General features: G+C 51.7%; 1 protein-coding gene across 4 annotated transcripts; it reads left to right on the top strand.

The window, feature by feature from the left end:
- The first annotated feature begins 4,224 nt into the window (after nt 1–4,224).
- Nucleotides 4,225–19,876, top strand: PGLYRP4 (peptidoglycan recognition protein 4). 4 transcript variants are annotated; one of them, XM_047784588.1, is made up of 9 exons: nt 4,225–4,278; nt 5,262–5,357; nt 7,389–7,496; nt 8,212–8,410; nt 10,089–10,207; nt 11,845–11,997; nt 13,724–13,922; nt 17,180–17,298; nt 19,087–19,876. In XM_047784588.1, the coding sequence occupies exons 2-9, from the start codon at nt 5,309–5,311 to the stop codon at nt 19,263–19,265; spliced, it is 1,125 nt and encodes a 374-aa protein (XP_047640544.1). In that variant the 5' UTR covers nt 4,225–4,278; nt 5,262–5,308; the 3' UTR covers nt 19,266–19,876. The 4 variants fall into 4 exon arrangements, with proteins under 4 accessions (XP_047640544.1, XP_047640545.1, XP_047640543.1 ...); XM_047784589.1 differs by having other exon boundaries at nt 4,237–4,292; XM_047784587.1 differs by lacking the exon at nt 4,225–4,278 and adding an exon at nt 4,402–4,759.

Here is a 19,876-nt window from a genome sequence, read left to right on the forward strand (position 1 = left end):
CAGGTGAGCCATGTGGTAACCCCCAGTGGGGCTGTCGCTGCCAGGAAGGGGGCTGGGTCAAGACAGGAAATGTTCACATAAGTCTTTTTGCCTTTTTGTGAAATTCCCAGCCCTGGCCTGGAGCTGGTTTGGGAGGAAGCTGGTTGCTTAGTCCACTTCCCCTCCATCCCACACCCCTGCCCTCTCTGAACAAATCTGCAAGCTGCCTCTCCCCCAGGTCCCCTCTGTCCCCCTGCCAACATTAGGGTTGCACCTTCCCACCTGTGCTAGCCAGGGGCTGGGGGCCGGACCCACTCTGCCTCCCCCTTGGGGGCAGCCCCACATGGGGGCGGGGGGGGGGGGGAAAGGAGGCGCTGGATGGCTGAGCCTTCCTGTTCCCGCCCATCCCTGTGACTAGTGCTCTTAGGAGGGCGGGGGCGGCTGCCCTCCGTTGTTTGGCTAATGGAGGAAGCACAGCCTGCAGCCTGCAACCATCCCCTGCCCTCCCTCCTGTTAGGAAACCTCTGCGGCTATAGGCAATCCGGGCAGGTGCCTCCTGTGCGCATCCACAGCGCCCTCTGCTGCCTCTGTCAAGGCGCGTCTCCCTCTGGACCAAGGATCTTAGACCCAGGCTTGCAGGAACAAGGGTCTTGGAGAAAACAAGAGAAGCCGTGTGGCTGGGGAGCACCAACAGTGCCATCAGTGGCGTGACTTGTGGCAACCGACATGCACTCTCAGGGTTGTGGATCTTAGGGAGTGGGCAAGACTGTGGCCGATGGAAGCATCCCCAACCTGAAGAATTAGCCGGTCTTCAGCCAGGGGAAGGTAGCCTCGTGGAAAAGCAGAATGGGTGTGAATGGACCTCTGGAAGGTCCAGGAAATCTGAATTTTTATGTGAAAAACTCTGCTTATAAGATTTGTCAACTAATTTTAAAGGCAAAATAAAGACATTAACAAGGAAGTATGGTGTGTGCTGAACGAAGCTGCAGGCTGAAGGCCATAACCTCTGCTCTGCCTGAAGATCTCGACTTTCAGGTCTGTCTCCTGCGCTCCGCTGAGGCACTTCAGGGCCGTGGCCTGACTCACCGCTGCCGTCCTAGGATGGAGCAAGGGCCCGGCTTGTGAGGTAGTGAATGAACACTTGTTGAATTAATAAATGCAGGAGTGCCTGAATAAACAAGTGAGTGTGAAATACACGTGGGTCTGTTTGTGGCCCTGTGACTTTCTGCAGAAACGCTGGCTGTGACCATATAACGTTGATCAGGATGAAAATTAATTGGTCGGGGGAGGAGAACAGGGTCGGCCATCGGCAGAGTGAGCAGCTGGACAAACCTTCGAATCAGAAGGCGTCTGCACTTGGGGATTCTGCTTTGGCAGTGCATTCCTTCATGTCTGAAAGCCATGGCGGGCCCCAAGGTCCCAGCTAACCCAGGCCTGGGTGAAGCCAGCGCTGAGCCCTGGAGGTCCTGACCTGGGCAGGCTATTCCTGGCTTGATCAATAGGCACCCAGCCTCCACTCAGTGCCCCCCGCCCCCAGCCCCAAGCAAGGCCAGGGGTTGGAATGAGGGGTGGGTGGGATATGGGTCTTCTCCTTGGGGAAACGCAGTGCCTCCTGCTAGGGTATGGATCGGGGCAATTTTCCTGGTTCTGGACAGTGGCTCTGGAGGTTGCCATTGGGAGAAAGGGGCATGGTTTCCTCAGTGGCATTAAAAACACACAGCAAACAAGGAAGCAGGCAGAGGCTCTCCAGCTCCAGGTGGATGGGTGGGCTCCATCCCCCAGCCAGGACCAAGAGTGGGTCTCTGTCTTTCCCCTTCTGTAGCTTCCTGGGTCTGAACCCCTCCCCTGACTCCCCCTCACTGGCTTCATTCATAATTCTTAGGATTTCTGGGACATTTTACCTTCCCAATCTGCAAATCTGGTGCTCCCTTTTTGGTTCCCTGGCTCTCTTTTTTCCAATCCTTCTCCTCTCCTATCTCTTGTGGAACCTGGTTTTTGTTCTTAGTATGTCCCTGAGGTTCCAGATCCTTCCAGAAATTCCTGGAAAGTATCTCAGCATCTCCCTGTTGGCGTCCGGTGCCCAAAGGAATCCCTCTGAAGTACAGACCTTTCTAGAAAATAAAGGACTTTCACCTACATCACCACGTTGGCATTCTAAGGTCTGCCCTTGGGTCCATCTCCCTCACTAGATCGTTAACTCCGTGAGAGCGCTGTTCTGCTTGCCCATCCCTAGATGAGCAACTGCATCTGAGAGACATCTGACAAACGGTTGCAGAATAATATACGACTGATTTGTTTTGATGGAACCTATGTTTTGAAGACGATCATTTCCTGTAATTAAGAAGTTGTGCAGCACAGGAAAACCAGAGAAGAAAAAAAAAGGAAGTGAGGAGTGGAGGCGGTATGGAGTCCGGGTAGATTCCACGGGTGGAAGGCGGCTCTGAGATATCAGAGTGCTGCTGCCCCCTTGTGGCCGATCTGCCTCAGGCCAGCCTGTGGCATGCCTCGGGTCTGGATGCTTAACCTCTTGGTTAAGATCCTCTTATACTTGGAAAAATCACTGAGTTTTGGGGAGGGGTTTTTGTTTATGTGGGTTATGCATATTAATATTAAATTATAATGTCAGAGGTTTTAGATTTTAAAATACTTATTAATTCCTTTAAAATAGTATTAGTAAACCCATTATGTTAACACTTTTTTAAAAAGTAAAAAATAATTGTTTTCCAAAACAAAGGCTAGTGAGAAGAGTGATATCATTTTTTTTTACATTTCTGCACAACTATTTAATGTATGGCTCATAAGAAGACAGCTAGACCTATTCAGTGTGTTGCATAAGTTTTGATTGAAGGTATAGGGAAAATCCAGCCTCATACAGATTAGTTGGAAAGAGGAGGTATATATTAATAGTCTTCAAATATTGTTGTAGATTTTATCTTTTGATAATTCACCAAAACTCAACAAGTGGAGGTTTCATAAAGGTTAGTTTCAATCTTGAAACTGAAACCATACCAATGAATTAATTCTTTGTTACATTAGAATCCATTAGTCTATATTGAAATTTGAATGGATCTTGTTTGATTTTGTAACTTAATATATTGGTCTTTTAGGGAGTTGCCATTGTGGCTCAGCAGAAACAAACCTGACTAGCATCCATAAGGATGCAGGTTTGATCCCTGGCCTCACTTAATGGGTTAAGAATCTGGTGTTGCTGTGAGTTGTGGTGTAGGTCTCAAATGCGGCTCAGTGGCAGTGTTGCTGTGGCTGTAGCACAGGCTGGCAGCTGCAGCTCTGATTTGACCCCTAGCCGGGAACTTTCATATACCATAGGTGCGGCCCTAAAAAGCAAAAAAAAAAAAATATATATATATATATATATATCTTTTGGAAAATATCTATTCACTGAGTTTTCCATATCTTCCAAATGCTGACACATTTCATATATACAATCTAATCTAATCTAATCTAACCTAATTTAATCTAATCACATTTATTAATATCACCACTGATCTTGGGAGATGGCAGAATTCTGGGAGAACAGTCAGCAGGTTTAGGAAACCTACAGTATTGGTCCCCAGGCTACAGTTCTCCAGGGCCACTCCCCTTGCATCCCTGGCCCAGGACCACCCTGGCTCTCCTTCACACGGCCCCAACTCCAGGGCCCTTCTTCCCAGCCTAGGCCTTGCTGAATGACAGGGGAGAACAGCAGGTGCAACTGGCACATTCATGGGATCCCCTTCGAGGGAGCTCTTCTGGGGACCCCAGGCCTCAGACTGACTCTGTGGCTCCACTAAAGGCAATCAGTCTGGATTTGGGGGCATCCCCTCAGAGGGGTTTGTTCAGCAGTCTCAGGAGGCTGCTCCCCCCACCCCCCAGGTAGGTGGGAGCTCCTGCCAGTTCCCGTGGAGACAGGTGTCCTATCACACCGGTGGAAAGTGTCGTGTGGAATTTCCTCGTAAGAGTCAAGGGGTCTGCAGAGCGTGTGAGCGGATGGCTGTGGTTCTGCGCTGAGAGTGGGTGAGGGGCTGGAGAGTCTCGGTTTGTGGGAGGCTTCCTGAGTGGGTGATAGTTTGATGCTGAGGTGGGGGTGGTGAGTGGATGGGCCGCCTGGCCGCAGGGTGGGAGCAACTCCTAGAGAGGAGGACGCAGTGAACACTGCCTCCTGGGACATACCTTCCTACTCCCCTGCCCCGGCCCGCCCCTGCTGGGAAGCCGGGGGAAAGGGGCGGGGTGGGGAGGTGTCGATGAGTGACCTCCATCCACAGCCTTCACGCTCCTGGAGCAGATCTCTCCCCACGGGCAGTAAGTTCCCAGAGGTCAGGACACGACCCCCAGGTGCCACAAGCACCCCCGGGTTGGCCGGGCTTCCTGGAGGCTGGGGCTGAGGAGGGAACTCAGGGAGCCTTGCGCAGCCACGCCCCTTCCCAGTGAGGAGGCACCTGGGCTTATTCACAGGGCGGCTCCCCTGCTGTCAGCACCCGTCTGGTCTCACCGAGTTCCTCAGGGTGCTGGGGGCTGTGGACAGAGCGGCTCTGAGCCCCAGAACCTGGCCCTCCCTGTCTCGCTTTGGTTAAGGGCTCCTGGTCTTTCTGTCCTTTCTGGAAAGCCAGGGCCCAGGCTCCCGTGCCTTCTAGTGGCGGGGAGGGTGAAGGCCGGAGGAGGCCGCGTCTGGAGACGGAGGGCGGGGCCAGAGGCGGAGCCTGGAGGGGAGACCCTGCCAGCCAATGAGGGGTGAGCCGGCTGCAGCCTGAAGTGTGGGGCTGGGACAGCAAGGGACCCACAGGTATTTTGCAGTGTGTGTGTGGTTCTTCTTGAGAGCGCTCTCCGTTCAAAGGAACCGGAGTCCGCCGGATGGAGTGTAAAGATCAGATTTCCTCTGCCCCAGAACTGGCCACCCCCACCCCCCCGTACCCCCTCGCCCTCTTAGCTGGGGAGGAATTCTCTGCACTAGAACCATTGAAGTAAGTTTGGATTTCTCGGTTCTGCTACCCCTGGGTCTTAGAGCCAGCCCTCCTCTATAAGAATGGGGGTTAGTGACTATATTGCAGAGCTGTTGTGAGGATTAAATGCATATGTGAGGGTCTACACAGGCCTTGCGCATGATAGGCACTCAATGAAGTCGAGTTTTCCAGGGAAACGGGATGAGGGTGTTTACCCATCCAGTGAGCATCTGACCTGTGTTGGGGACCTGGAGAGGCCTGGCCCTCAGAGGACAGGTGGGACCGTGCGCTGGGGTGGGTGCCCCATTTGAGGATGATTGGGTTAACTGTCAGCATCTCTCCCAGGGTCGAGGACCACACTGTCCCTGTCTGTGTCCTGGGACCACGTGAGGATGCTGCAGTGGCTTCTTGTCTTCCCTGCTCTGGGCCTTGGGGTCTGGGGTGAGTTTTCCTTCATTGGCTCAGAGAGTAACCGAGAAGGATCATCCTAAAGTTTCACAACAGGAATTCTTCTTCTTCTTTTTTTGCTTTTTAGGGCCGCACCTGTAGCATATGGAAGTTCCCAGGCTAGGGGTCGAATTGGAGCTGTAGCACCGGCCTACACCACAGCCACAGCAATGCCAGATCCGAGCTGCATCTGTAAACTGCAGTGCAGCTTGAGGCAGTGCTGGATCCTTAACCCACTGAGCGAGGCCAGGGATGGAACCCGTGTCCTCATGGATACTAGTCGGGTCCGTTACCACTAAGCCTTGATGGGAACTCCCATAACAGAAATTCTTTAGATGCCTGCTCTCCCTCGGGGAGTAAGGATAGCCTTGCATGTAGATACAGAACTTGGAGTCTGTAGACTTGGGTGGGAAGATTTGCCTTGCTTCCAGCAATTATTTTATTTTATTTTATTTTTTACTTTTTTATTTTATTTTATTTTATTTTACTTTATTTTATTTTATTTTACTTTTTAGAGCCGCATCCACAGCATATGGAAGTTCCCAGGCTAGGGGGTCGAATCGCAGCTACAACTGCCAGCTTACTCTACAGGCACAGCAACTCCGGATCCGAGCCGTGTCTGTGACCTACACCACAGCTCACAGCAACTCAGGATCCCTGACCCACTGAGAGAGGCCAGGGATAGAACCCGCATCCTCAAGGATACTAGTCGGATTTGTTTCTGCTGTGCCACAACGGGAACTCCCCAGCAATGATTTTAAATAATAATTTTTACTTATGGCTGCAACCTCAGCATGTGGAAGTTTCTGGGCCAGGGAGTGAATCTGAGCTGCACCTGTGGCAATACTCGATCCTTTAACCCACTGTGCCAGGCCAGGGATTGAACCGGCATCTTAGCAGTGATCCGAGCTGCTGTAGTTGGATTCTTTTTTTTTTTTTTGTCTTTTTGTCTTTTTGCCTTTCCTAGAGCCACTCCCACGGCATATGGAGGTTCCCAGGCTAGGGGGTCCAAACAGAACTGTAGCTGCCGGCCTACACCACAGCCACAGCAATGCGGGATCCGAGCTGTGTCTTCGACCTACACCATAGCTCACGGCAACGCTAGATCCTTAACCCACTGAGCAAGGCCAGGGATCGAATCCGCAACTTCATGGTTCCTTGTCGGATTCGTTAACCACTGCGCCACGACGGGAACTCCTGCAGTCGGATTCTTAACCCACTGCACCACAGCGGGACCTTCAGTTATTAAACTCTTGAAAACTTAATTTTCCTACCTGAAGATTGAGGTAAACTTATGATCTCCTAAACTTGTTGTGAGGATTCAGTGGGTCATGTGCATGAAGGGCTTAGCACTTAGGCAATGGGGGCCATGATTCTATTCATATAACTCTTAGGCCCATCAGGGTCAGCCCGTGACTGGGATTCCTGCTTGTCCATAAGAGAACGTTCCTTGGGATTGGGAAGTCGGTTGACACACTGTGCCTGCCACCTTGGTCCCTCGCACAGGAGCATGGGCATCGCAAGTGCCCCCCAAATTACTCTCAGAGGAATTGACTTGGTTCATGTAGATAATTTTAGTCCCTTCTCCACACCGGCTTCCCCGTGGCTTCTGTCAGGTGTAATTCACATGAGAAAGGCCTTGGTGCTGTTGAAGTGCCTGGATGCAGTTCCAGGGTTTTTTTTGTTTTGTTTTGCTTTGCCAGTTGTGTATGTTTTGCCAATTGTATGCAGAAAAGGATAATTTTTGCAACTCCCCACCCTTGGCTATTTAGCTACTTTCCTGGCGGCTGGGGGTGGGGAGGGGTTCCTGGAGCTGGGGTTGGAGAAAAGCACACCACGGGCTGCTGTGGGAGGGGGTCCCCTGGTCAGCCCAGAGGGATCTCCTGCAGGGGGCTCGGGGATGTGGGGAGGGGTCTTTGCGGGGGCTCGGGGATCCGGGGAGGCAGATGGTGGTGGAGAGAGGCCTGGGAGGGCTGATACCGGGGATCTCTGAGGGCCGGTGCACATTGGAATGTTCCTTTGCAGGTAATTCCTCCTGGGATGAAACACAAGCTAAACACCAGTCAGAGGGGCCTCAGGACCTGTTCGGCAACATCTCCCAGCTCATTGATAAAGGCAGACTGGGTTTTGATGGTGAGGAGGCTTAAGAGCTGCCTGGGTTTCTTTTGGGACCAGTAGTGTCTGCTGGGTTGCGGATGGAGGGGCTGAGACACAGGGAGGCGCAGCTGCATGGGTTGCCCTGGGCCTTGGGCAGTGGGGGTGCTGCTGGGAGGGGCCAGAAACCCAGGAAAGGGAGAGACAGCCTCTGCTCTCAGGGGTCTCCCAGCTCCTGAGGATGGAGACTCCTGCCCTGCCTCCAGGAGTCCCCAGGTAGAAGGGGGGGCCCCAGGCCCTGCTTGGAAGGCGCCCCCAGGTTGAGGAGGGGATGTGGCCTCTCAGAGAGCGCTGGGAGCAGGATGAAGGATGCAGTCAGTCACAGAGAAGGCTGTCAGTGAGCTTGGTGCCTTGGTGCTGGGGTGGAGCCGAGAAGGGCCCCCCGGGGCTTCCCCGGGGGGCCAATGGTGATACCGAGAGGCTTCCTGGAGCAGAGCAGGGAAGGAGCTGCATTTGGAGGGGGCCATCCTGGGATGGGAGCAAAGCACCCAGGCTGCTGGGAGCAGGTGCAGACCCTGCACTGGGGTGAGTGTACTGAAATGGGGGGTGTTACGGGTAAGAAGAGGAGGGTGTGCCTGCCTCCCCCTATGGCTCTTCCTCTACCGTGGGGCAGACACGGCCTGGGTGGCACCTGTGGCCAATGTGGCGATGGTTGTGGGGGATGCCAAGTGACACTCTCGGGCTCCCCCCACAGGCGTCTCCACCGTGGTCTCTCGCAAGGAGTGGGGGGCGGACACTGTTGGTTGCTGTGCCCCGCTGGCCCTGCCAGTGGACTACCTCATCATGCACCATGTCCCTGGGCTGGAGTGTCACAACCAGACCGGGTGCAGTCAGAGGCTGCGGGAGCTGCGGGCACATCATGTGCGCAATGGCTGGTGCGACGTGGCCTACAAGTAAGAGGCTGGGCTGGAGGCATGTGGCCAAGCGGCTCCTTGGGGCGCCTCCCTCACCCCTTCTCATCTCTGTTTCTTCATATTCTGGGTTGTGGTTGTGTCAGGTTGCTAATGAATGAAATGCAAAGAAAAACCACCAAATAAAGTTCCAACTCCTTTGGAATGTTCTCTGTGGTCCTTGACTCTGAGATCTTCCAAAGGAAGGAAGCAAAGAATGTCAAGGGAGGCCTATGTGTTCTTTTTTTCTTTTCTTCTTTTTTATTTTTTGCTTTTTAGGGCCTCACTGCTGCACTTGGAGGTTCCCAGGCTAGGGGTTGAATGGAAGCTGCAGCTGCTGACCTGTGCCACAGCCACAGTATCTCCAGATCTGAACCTACACCACAGCTCACAGCAACACTGGATCCTTAACCCACTTGAACCTGCATCTTCATGGATGCTCGTCAAGTTCGTTACCCACTGAGCCACAACGGGAACTCCATGAGGTCTGTGTTTTCAATCTGCCTCCTAATGGTTCACACAGCACATGGCAGGTTACGAATGACTTCCCTGTAAGCGGGTACGTGGGTGCCTTTGTGCCTCCCCGCCCCGGATGATGTGTGAGGTTGGTGGGGCAGGTAGCACCATCTCCTTGTTAACAGGAGAGGGAACAGGCCAGGGAGGTTGTTCAATTTTTCGAGGTCACACTGCTGCAAAGTGCTGGAGCCCAGACTGGCTCAGAACTGTCCCCTTGTGCGTCGCCCATCCCCTTACAGCCCACATCAGGGCTTTCACCTTGGTGAGGCCGGCGTCCCCTCTTCCTCTGGTGGTCACTCTAGCAGGACCTCTTGGTGCCCAGGACCACGTTCCTCAGCCCGCTTCTGCTTCAGCTAGTTGTGGACAGTTTCTGTGCATGGGGCTGGCTTCCCACCCCAAGGGCCTTGCATCTCGCAGCTTTGGGATGGTGAACCCCCTTGGGTGGAGTGGGCAGGAGCTGTGTATGACTCCCTCAGCCCCCACTCTTCTGAGGGGCGCTTCTAAGTACATGGTTCCTTGAAAGTTCCCATGTCAGGGAGGCGGGTGCTGAGCCCCAGGTGGCCATTGCGAAGCCAGCTCCATTCATCACACTTTGTCGAGTTTCTTCCTTTTATCTCCCTCCCCTTCCCCCTCACTCTGGCTTCCGGGGTCTCTTCCCACCTCATCTGCCTGCATCCATGTCCTTGACTGAGGGGCTGCCTCCTGGGAATTCTCCATGAGAAGTTACCCTGGCAGCGAGACATCCCAGGGACAGCCCGCCTGGAGGTCCCACAGACAGACAGCATTTTGGAGGAGGGAGGAGAGCCACGTTTGAGGACACGTGGAGGCTGAGAAGAGTCTTACACTGTGTGCTTGGGTCCAAGTTAGCCTCCGTGGTGGCTCCAAGACCCCTTCATCTTTTTATACAAAACCCGGCATCTGAATGGGGGAGGGGGGAGGAGCGTGGGAGTGGGTCCTTCTGAATTCTAAGGATGAGGCAGTGACTTGGTCTGAATTCTCAGGATGAGCAAATGTGACTTGGGCTATCCACTCCCTGGGACGAGTCTGTGTGAATTCCGTCTCGTGAACACGGCTTGACCCTTCTCCCTTCCGAGGCCGGGTCAGGGTTCCTGTCACAGGGATGTGCCCAGGGCCAGCCTCTAAGCCCATATTTCCCTGCCCACAGCTTCCTGGTTGGGGACGATGGCAGAGTGTACGAAGGTGTCGGCTGGACCGTGCAGGGCGTCCATACCCAGGGCTACAACAACGTCTCCCTGGGCCTTGCCTTCTTTGGCACCAAGGAGGGTAATTGTCACTCCAGCTGTCCTTCTCCATGGACTTGGCGAGTTCTTTGTCTCCCAAGGTCTCCTCACCCTCATACTCGTGGGGATCCACCCTCTCCTGGAAGCTCCTCTCCCCGACCTCTGTGAATGGTCCTGTTCCTCCTGCCCTGTCTTCCTTCCAGCCTCCTCGGAGGCTCCCCTTCCTCTGGCCACGCCTCGGGGGAGGGGCGTCCATCCTTCTCTCCGCAGCCTGGTTCTGCTCCCGCTCTCATCCTGGGAGGATCCCAGCTCACCTCTCACTTCTGCGTCAGTGACTAGTACATCTTCCTCTCTAGCTCCAATCCTGTAGCCCCAGACCTGGCTTTCCTAGTTCCTATTTCCTCCTTCACCTCTCTTACTCTGAGATTGTCTATGCAAATTTTTTTTTTTGGTCTTTTTTTTTAAGGGCGGTACCCGCAGCGTATGGAATTTCCCAGGTGAGGGGTGGAATCAGAGCTGGAGCTGCTGGCCTACACCATAGCCACAGCAATGCTGGATCCCAGTCACGTTTGCAATCCATGCCACAGCTCAGGGCAATGCCAGATCCTTAACCCACTTACAAGGCCTGGGATCAAACCCGCATCCTCATGGATCCTAGTCGGGTTCATTAACCGCTGAGCCACAACGGGAACTCCTGTCTATGCAATTTTTTTTAAAAAGCCACGTTGAGGTCCCAATCCCCAAGTCCCTTCCACTATCTTCTAGTCTTACCTGCCATCCAACACAGAGCTGCTGAATTTCTGCATCTTTACACTTAACCAAGCCTCTGCACGTCTAGTTTCTCACTGTCCCCTCCCAGTACCCTTTGAGATGGTCCAGGTAGGTTTCATGATTACTGCTATAACAGGTGCAGCCTGAGTTTCAGAGATGCAAGTGACCCAGGTGACTTTTTTTGTAAGGAGAATCAGATCACGAGCCTGCCTCTTCCACCTCCAGCTGCAGGACAGTTGCCTGCATGTCTGCCAGAGGACACTTGGTGTTCAGCTTGGCTGGATTTTGTGACCACTCTTTGCCTCCTGGGTGTCACTGTATTATGTGTTAGCTGTGGGATCGTTTTTTTTTTTTTGGCTGCTTCTATGGCATATGGAAGTTGTGGGGCCAACCTGTGACCTACACCACAGCTGTGGCAACACTGGATCCTCAACCCACTGTGCCAAAGTGGGAACGCCTAGTTGTGGGACCTTGAGCTCGTTACTTCTTGCAGCCTCAATTTCCTCTTTGTGAGTAATGGGGTTAATAACAGCATCTGCCTCAGAGGCTTGCGGTGAGCATGAAGGCACTTAATGCAGGTAAAGAGGCTGGCACATGCCTGGAAGGGCCCCTGGCAATGGGGAACCCAGACACGGCCAGCCAGGCACTCCTGAGCTTGGCTGTTCCCACTGGGAGAGAGTGGATGGAGGGGAATTAAGCCCTGGTGGGTCCTTGGGAAAGGTCTTCCTGGGCCACCGAGAGCTCTGTCTGGGCGGGTCCTTGGCTCTCTTTCTGACCCTTGGGGTTAGTCTGTTCTCCTTCCTCCCCCTTGACAGCTGGGCAGGGGCTGGCAGCACATCTGGCCCCTTCTCCATGCTCCCCCTGACACGAGGGCCAGACTGAAGCTTCCTAAGAGTGACTCTCTTCCAGGCCACAGCCCCAGCCCTGCCGCTCTGTCGGCTGTGGAGGGCCTGATCTCCTCTGCTGTCTGGAAAGGCCACCTGTCCGCCATGTATGTCCAGCCGCTTCTTGTGAAAGGCGAGAGCTGCCTGGACCCTCAGCAGAATGCAAGTCACAAGGAAGGTAACTGAATCGTCCTTCAGTTCTACAGGGCTTCCCTCCAGATTCACCCCCACTAACTTCCCAATGCCCTTGAAAGTGGCCTTTTCAATCAGGCTGTTACTGATAGGCAACTGGTCGCCCAGTGCTCTGAAGCTTTAGGGCTGGCAAACCTTGAGAGGGACCCTCCAGGGCACCTGCTTGTCCCTCAGATTCCTGGAATGATAGGGCCATGGCCCCATGCCTGGGGTAGTGTCTCTTCATCATTTCTGCAATCATACAACAACTATTTACCGAGCACCTGCTAGTCCCTGAGGATATTCCTGAGGAAGCAAACACACAAAAGCAATGCTTTTGTGATGTTTCAATCTAGAGGGTGGAGAAACACAATATGCAAACAAACAGGTAAAATATTGGGTATGTGACATGATGAAATGATGAAAAGTGCCATGGAGGGGAAAAAAAGCATGGAGAGCACAAAAGCGTATCTTTCTAAAAACAAAAAATTCAACAGCACTAATAGATTGAAGTGCTGACGTCATCACTTACACTGACTTAGAGGGTTATACTGAATTATAATTCAGATAATGAAAGGTAGATAAAAGGCAGATTTGGGGTTTTAACAAGCAGCAACGTCAAAAACAGTATAGTTAATAGGCACTTTAAACCTTTTCTTGGGTGTAATAACATTTTTTTTTGTCTTTTTAGGGTCACGCCCGCAGCATATGGAGGTTCCCAGGCTAGGGGGCTAATCGGAGCCGCAGCCGCTGGCCTACACCACAGCCACAGCAATGTGGGATCTTAGCCTCATTTGTGACCTACACCATAGCTCACAGCAACACCGAATCCTTAACCCACTGAGCAAGGCCAGGGATCGAACCTGCGTCCTCATGGGTGCTAGTCGGGTTTGTTAACCTCTGACGATGGGAACTCCCTGTAATAACATTTTTAAAGAAAATTGGCTCTGTTGTATTAGAGCTTGGAGTAAATTTGATCTCCGCCTTTGGGTTGGTGTCATCTGTCAGTATGAATAATTGCTTATGTGGACGGAGGGTTTTGTGGACTACAAGTGATTCTTTTTTTTTTTAAGGGCTGCACCTACAGCATATGAATGTTCCTGGAGCTCAGGGTCAAATTGGAACTGCAGCTGCCATCCACAGCCACAGCAACGCCAGATCCGAGCTGCATCTCTAACCTATGCCACAGCTTGTGGCCATGCCGGATCCTTAACGCACTGAGTGAGACCAGGGATAGAACCCTCATCCTCATGGATACTAGTTGGATTCTTAACCCCCTGAGCCACAACAGGAACTCTGACTACAAATGACTCTTAAAGACATGCTTTCAGATGAAAATTCAACTGATTTCTCCAGAAAGACCCTGTTTCACATGTATACACACACACACACACACACACACACACACACATGATCATGCAGATAAATAAGTACACTTTGCCCTTTGGAATAAAACATCTGTGTCCCTTCGGGATCAATATTCCCACTGTCCTTTGGGTTCTGTTGTGGGGCTAGAACCTGTGATTCTTGGCTCCTGCCTCTTGAGCCCAATCCCAGGTGCAAACACACCCCATTCCCAGGTGGGCCCCCGGAGCTGCTGGGCTCTGCTGAGGTCCACAGTTGCAGTCAGGCCACGATGCCCAGAGGGTGGAGGTGAGGTCCAGCAGTGGCTGGTTGACTCTGGGCAGGCACAGGGAACCCTCACATCCATGCTTTTGCCCCCTCCCCCTCAGCTTGCCCCCTCATTGTCCTGCGGTCTTCTTGGGAGGCCAGGGGGACCCACTGCCCCAAGATGAGCCTGCGGGCTAAGTACGTCATCATCAGCCACACCACTGGGCGAACCTGCAACAGGTCGGATGAGTGCCGCGTGCTGGTCCAGGATATCCAGTCCTTCTTCATGGACAGATTGGACTCGTGTGATGTTGGATATAAGTAAGTGGACCAGAGGACATGTGGGCTTCTCTTCCCTTGGGGGTGGACACTGAGCTCGTGAGAGGGAGGGGAACGGGAACCAGCATTCACCGAGAGCCCGGCCTAGGAGAAGCGCTCCTTCTCTCTTGTGGCTTCCTCTCCCAACCCCACTTGGGCCTTATTTAGGGTGTAGCTAAGGGGTGGTCACATGTTTGGGAACACATGTTCCCAAGATGTGTGTTTTAAAAATTAATTATTAAATTGAAGTATAGTTGATTAACAATGTGTTAGTTTCAGATGTACGGCAAATTGATTCATATATATATATATAACAATTATATAAAAATTATATTATAGGGAGTTCCAGTTGTGGGGCAGCGGAAACGAATCTGACTAGTATCCATGAGGTTGCGGGTTTGATCCCTGGCCTCGCTCAGTGGGTTAAGGATCCGGCATTGCCGTGAGCTGTGGTTGGCTCGGATCCTGCATTGCTGTGGCTGTGACATAGGTTGGCAGCTGTAGCTCCAATTCAACCCTTAGCCTGAGAACTTCCATATGGCATGAGCGCAACCCTAAAAAGCAAAATAAAAAAATACATGTATTATATACATTGTAAAATTAGAATCGGATAAATTATAATTAATTATATATACATTATAATTCTATATTATAGAAATTATAATTATAAAGTTATGTATACATATATATATGTGTTCTTTTTTCAGATCGTTTTCCCTTATAGTTTACTACAAAATATTGAGTATAGTTCCCTGTGCTATACAGTAGGTCCTTGTTGGTGATCTATTTTATGTACAGTAGCGTGTATGTGTGTTTTTTTAAAGGTCATATATTGACATGATGAAAAGATCCTAGAGGATGTCATATGCAGGGAAGATTGTAAATCCTGTAAAAAGGCTAATCTAAGAAAGGACAATCTAAAGACTGTGCCTTTTCGCATCCTCACCTCTCACTCCTCGGTGGCTCAGGCCCTGCCCCTGGGTTCTGCCCCAACCTGAAGCTTGTCTCCCTCATGTTAGACTCTCCCTCTGCGTCTTCTTAGGAGAATATCTTTCCTGTCTGAAGGTGAGAAGAGACCAGCAATACCTTTTGATTTCTCTAAAGCCAAGGGCTGTGAGTCTTTGCTAAAGAACACACTGACCTAAGGGAAGAGGAGGAACTTCTCGAAGGCCGCCCTCAGAGCTTGCAGAGAACCTGGCTGGGGTGCGATGCCATCTAACCTCCCGTCAGAAACAATCGCGTAGAATTTTAAATCTTAGGATGGGTCATGGGTAGCCCAGATGGCATGTTTGTACACATTCATCAAAGGGGCCTCCTGACTTACACTCCCCGCCCCCAACACATCCCCTTTGGTAAACATAAGTTTGATTTTGAAATCTTTGAGTCCCTTTTCTTTTTTTAGGTTCTATGGTATCCTTTCTATGAGATTCCATGTATTAATGATCTCATATGATATTAATCTTTCTCTGACTCACTTCACTTAGCATGATAATTTCTAGGTCCATCTGGGTTGCGGCAGATGGCGTTACTTCATTCTTTTTTATGGTTGAGGAATATTCCATCGTGCATATGTACCACATCTTCATGCAGTCTTCCACGCTACTCTGTGTAGAATAGACAGGTGATGGGGACCTACTAGGTATTGTGTGGTAACTTACATGGGAAAAGAACATGAAAAAGAGTGCGTATATATATATTTCAATGTACATATATGCATATATATATATATGACTAATTTACTTTGCTATATACCTGAAATTAACACAACTTTGTAGGTTGACTATATGCTAAATAAAATTTTTGAGAAAGGGGCCCTAGTGGAGCCGGATTTTAGTCTCTACTGTCCCCAAGTCCAGCACAAGTGTGTGCAGTGGCCCTGCCTTGGGTGGATTTACCACTACTTGGTATGTTCTGCTGGGCTGACTGCCTCTCCACTCCCTACCCCCGTTTTATTTTATTTTTTATTTTTTTGTCTTTTTGCCATTTATTGGGCCTCTCTCGCGGCATATGGAGGTTCCCAGGCTAGGGGTCTAATTGGAGCTGTAGCTGCTGGCCTATACCACAGCCACAGCAACGCGGGATCCGAGCCGCGTCTGCAACCTACACCACAGCTCACGGCAACCCCGGATCTTTAACCCACTGAGCAAGGCCAGGGATCGCACCCGCAACCTCGTGGTTCCTAGTTGGATTCGTTAACCACTGTGCCACAACGGGAACTCCCCTACCCCCATTTTAGTTGCATCCTTTTCAAGACAGGAGAAAACTTTTCCTCCAACATCTATCGTCTATCAGAATCTGCCATGTGCTTTCTAGGTGCTTCCACGCAAGATTATTCACAGCCTTGCTCTCTTTAATTGAAGTGGATACCTGAAAATTGACTACAAATTTTACCTGTCCCCTGGCTTTTTGACCTTTCATTGAGTCCTCGTCCCATAACTTCATGACTGTGCCATGTGCTTACCCTGAGAAGGTCTGGAATCAGGAGTAAACACCCCCCTGCTGTAAGTTAATTCGTTGAGAACACACTGGATTGCCTATGGTCTAGGCTGTGTGCTGCGGCCGTCCTCAGAGGTAGCTCAGATATGGTTCTGGTCTTCCCGGGAGCCAATAGTCTAGTGAAGGAGGAAGGAATTCAACAAGTGAATCCTAGTAGAGTACTTGATGTATTATTAGAGAGGATCCAGGGGTACAAAGGGGAGGTGTTTCAACTCTTGTTAGGTTTCTGGGGGGATGGCAACGCTGGATCTGGAATCCATTGAGCAAGGCCAGGGATTGAACCCGTGTCCCCATGGATTCTAGTTGGGTTCATTACTGCTGAGCCATGACAGAAAGTCTGGACTCTTTTTTTTTTTTTTTTTTGGTCTTTTTGCTATTTCTTTGGGCTGCTCCCAAGGCATATGGAGGTTCCCAGGCTAGGGGTCGAATCGGAGCTGTAGTTGCCGGCCTACGCCAGAGCCGCAGCCACGCCAGATCCAAGCCGCATCTGTGACCTACACCACAGCTCACGGCAACGCCGGATCGTTAACCCACTGAGCAAGGGCAGGGATCGAACCCACAACGTTATGGTTCCTAGTCGGATTCGTTAGCCACTGCGCCACAACGGGAACTCCCTTTTTTTTTTTTTTTTTTAACTCAGTGCTTAGAACTTGATAGCTAATCCATTGTCTGATGAGTAGACATGAATGAATGAATGAATGAGTGGAACAGTCCCAGAGGGCCTCTCTTTCATGCTGCTTTCTATCTCTCCCCCTGTCCTCTAGCTTCCTTGTGGGCCAGGATGGTGTCATCTATGAAGGAGTAGGCTGGAGTGTCCAAGGCTCCCACACCCCTGGCTACAATGACATCGCCCTGGGCCTCGCCTTCATGGGCACCTTCTCAGGTGGGTGGATGCTTTGGGCAGCATCGGCCACTGTGTGGTGCTTGAGGGAGGGTGTCTGACCTGGAAGACAATGGCCTCCGATGGAGGCATCATTCAAGTGGCTGCACATGCTGGCTCCATCTGGCTTCACATCTGATGTTGGACTAAACTCGGCGTGACCAGAGGGGGCCTCCCAGACAGAATCCCACCTAAATCTACCTCCTTCACACTCAAACAAGTGTCTGTCTTTTCCGACATCCAAGGCACATGTAAGACAGGACAAAAAATCTTTTTTTTTTTTTTCTGGCTGTACCTGCAGCATATGGAAGTCCCTTGGCCAGGGTTTGAATCCTAGCTGCAGCGGTGACCTACGCCACAGCTGCAGCAATGCCAGATCCTTAACCTTCTGTATCGGGCCAGGGATTGAACCTGCACCTCAGCAGTGACCCAAGCCCCTGCAGAGACCGTGCCAGATTCTTAACCTGCATGAACTCCAGGAGAAAAGATCTTGGTGCACAATTTTGGATAAGTCTTGACCACGACAACAATGTGGGGACACTTGCCTTATTTGCCAAAGGCACGGATGAGCCCTGTCTCTGCATCCAGAGTACACACTGAGAGCTCTGTCCCTCAGGGCTCTTGACTAGAATTTGTTGAAACTCGGGGGGCCTTTTGCTGAACCTCTGGGAAAAGGAGGCTGTGTAACTGGGGCTGGTACTAAAATGGGCATTGGATGGGGTAACCGATGACCCAGGAATGTGCCTGGAGATGGGGCCGGGCACATGAAAGCAAAGGAAACACAATGTGACAAACACATGGTTGCTCAACCTCAGCATTATTACATTTCGGATCAGATAACTCGTCTTTGTGGGGCTGTCCTGAGCACCGTGGGGGTGTTTAGCAGCATCCTTGCTCTCTACACACCAGATGCCTATAACATCCTTCCCCGACTGTGACCACCAGAAATGTCTCCTGAGGAGTTCCCGTGGTGGCTTGGTGGTAATGAGCCTGACTAGTATCCATGAGGATGCGGGTTCAACCTCTGGTCTTGCTCAGTGGGTTGGGGATACAGCGTTGCCATGAGTGGTATAGGTCGCAGACAAGGCTCGGATATGGCATTGCCTGGCTGTGGTGTAGGCCAGCAGCTGCAGCTCTGATTTGACCCCTAGCCTGGGAACTTCCGTATGCCAAGGGTTTTGTGGACCTAAAAAGACAAAAACAAAAACAAAAACAAAAACAAAAACAAAACCTCTCCCCAAATTGGCAAATGTCCCTTGAGGGGGGCGGCTAGATTTGCCCCAGGCTGTTTTTTTTTTTTTAGGGCCACATTAGTGGCATGTTGAGGTTCCCAGGCTAGGGGTGGAATCAGAGCTACAGCTGCTGGCCTACACCACAGCCACAGCAACTTGGAATCTGAGCCGCATCTGTGACCTACACCACAGCTCAAGGCAACATCAGATCCTTGACCCACTGAGCGAGGCCAGGGACTGAAGCCACAACCTCATGGCTCCTAGTCGGATTCGTTTCCACTGCGCCACACGGGAACTCTGCCCAGGCTAAACTTCTGCAGTGGATAAAGGCTTTGTACATTTCCAGAACGACTGTATATTTTATCTCAGGCTCTGCTCTTCTGGTTCAGGAAGAACTTCAGTGCTGAGGAATCTGAAGCCTTTACTTGGTTTTCTGTCTGTCATAGGGTGGAAGATATTCGTTTGGTGGTGAGAGTGGGTTGGGGGATCCAGGAGTGTGTCCTGCCCTGGAAGAAGTTCTCTGGAATCCTATCACTGATGGGCCTGCTGTGTTTTGCAGATACTCCGCCCAATGCTGCAGCGCTGGAGGCAGCTCAGAACCTGATCCAGTGCTCCGTGGTCGGGGGGTACCTGGATCCCAACTACCTGCTGGTGGGGCACAGTGATGTGGCCAATGATCCATCTCCTGGGCGGGCTTTGTACAACATCATTAAGACTTGGCCTCATTTCAGACACTGAGGGAGCCCCTGCTTCTTCTGAGACCACCCCCTCTCCCCAAGCCTGGCTGCGGGGCCTCCCTTCCTTACCCTCCATCCGGGCTCAACACCTGTATCCCCTCCCTGCCAGCCCCGTCCTGTCCCTCTGTCTTGGGCTAGAATCATCCTCTCCTGCCAGCATCCCCCAGCATCCCCCAGACCCCAGAGCAGAGCGGGGCATTCCCAGCCCTCTGAGTCTGGGCCCAGACATCCCCGCTCCTCGCCTTGCTCTCCCCTGGCACCTAGCTCCTCAGCCAAGGCAGACGATGACGGGCTGGCCCTGTTTGACTTCTTCATCCCTTTGTGCTGCCCTCCCTGGTGTGCCTTCCCCTGCTGTCTGCCTGGCGGTCCCCAGTCTCCCAGGTCCGTGTCCCAGCCCCTCCCCTCTGCTCACACTGCCTTGTCCACATTTGGATGCAGCCCTTATTTCAGGTGGAAATTGTGTCGAGACACGGCTACGCTCTCCACTGGATTGTGAGGTTGTCCAGTTTCATTCATGTCTGTGTCCTCAGTTGTTCAGCCGTGTCTGGAATCTAGCAGGTGCTACAGATGTCTGTTGGAGAAATGGATGAATAAACGAATGAAGGGACCAGG

The sequence above is a fragment of the Phacochoerus africanus genome, chromosome 6 (assembly GCF_016906955.1).
Source record: "Phacochoerus africanus isolate WHEZ1 chromosome 6, ROS_Pafr_v1, whole genome shotgun sequence".
Taxonomy (NCBI): Eukaryota; Metazoa; Chordata; class Mammalia; order Artiodactyla; family Suidae; genus Phacochoerus; species Phacochoerus africanus.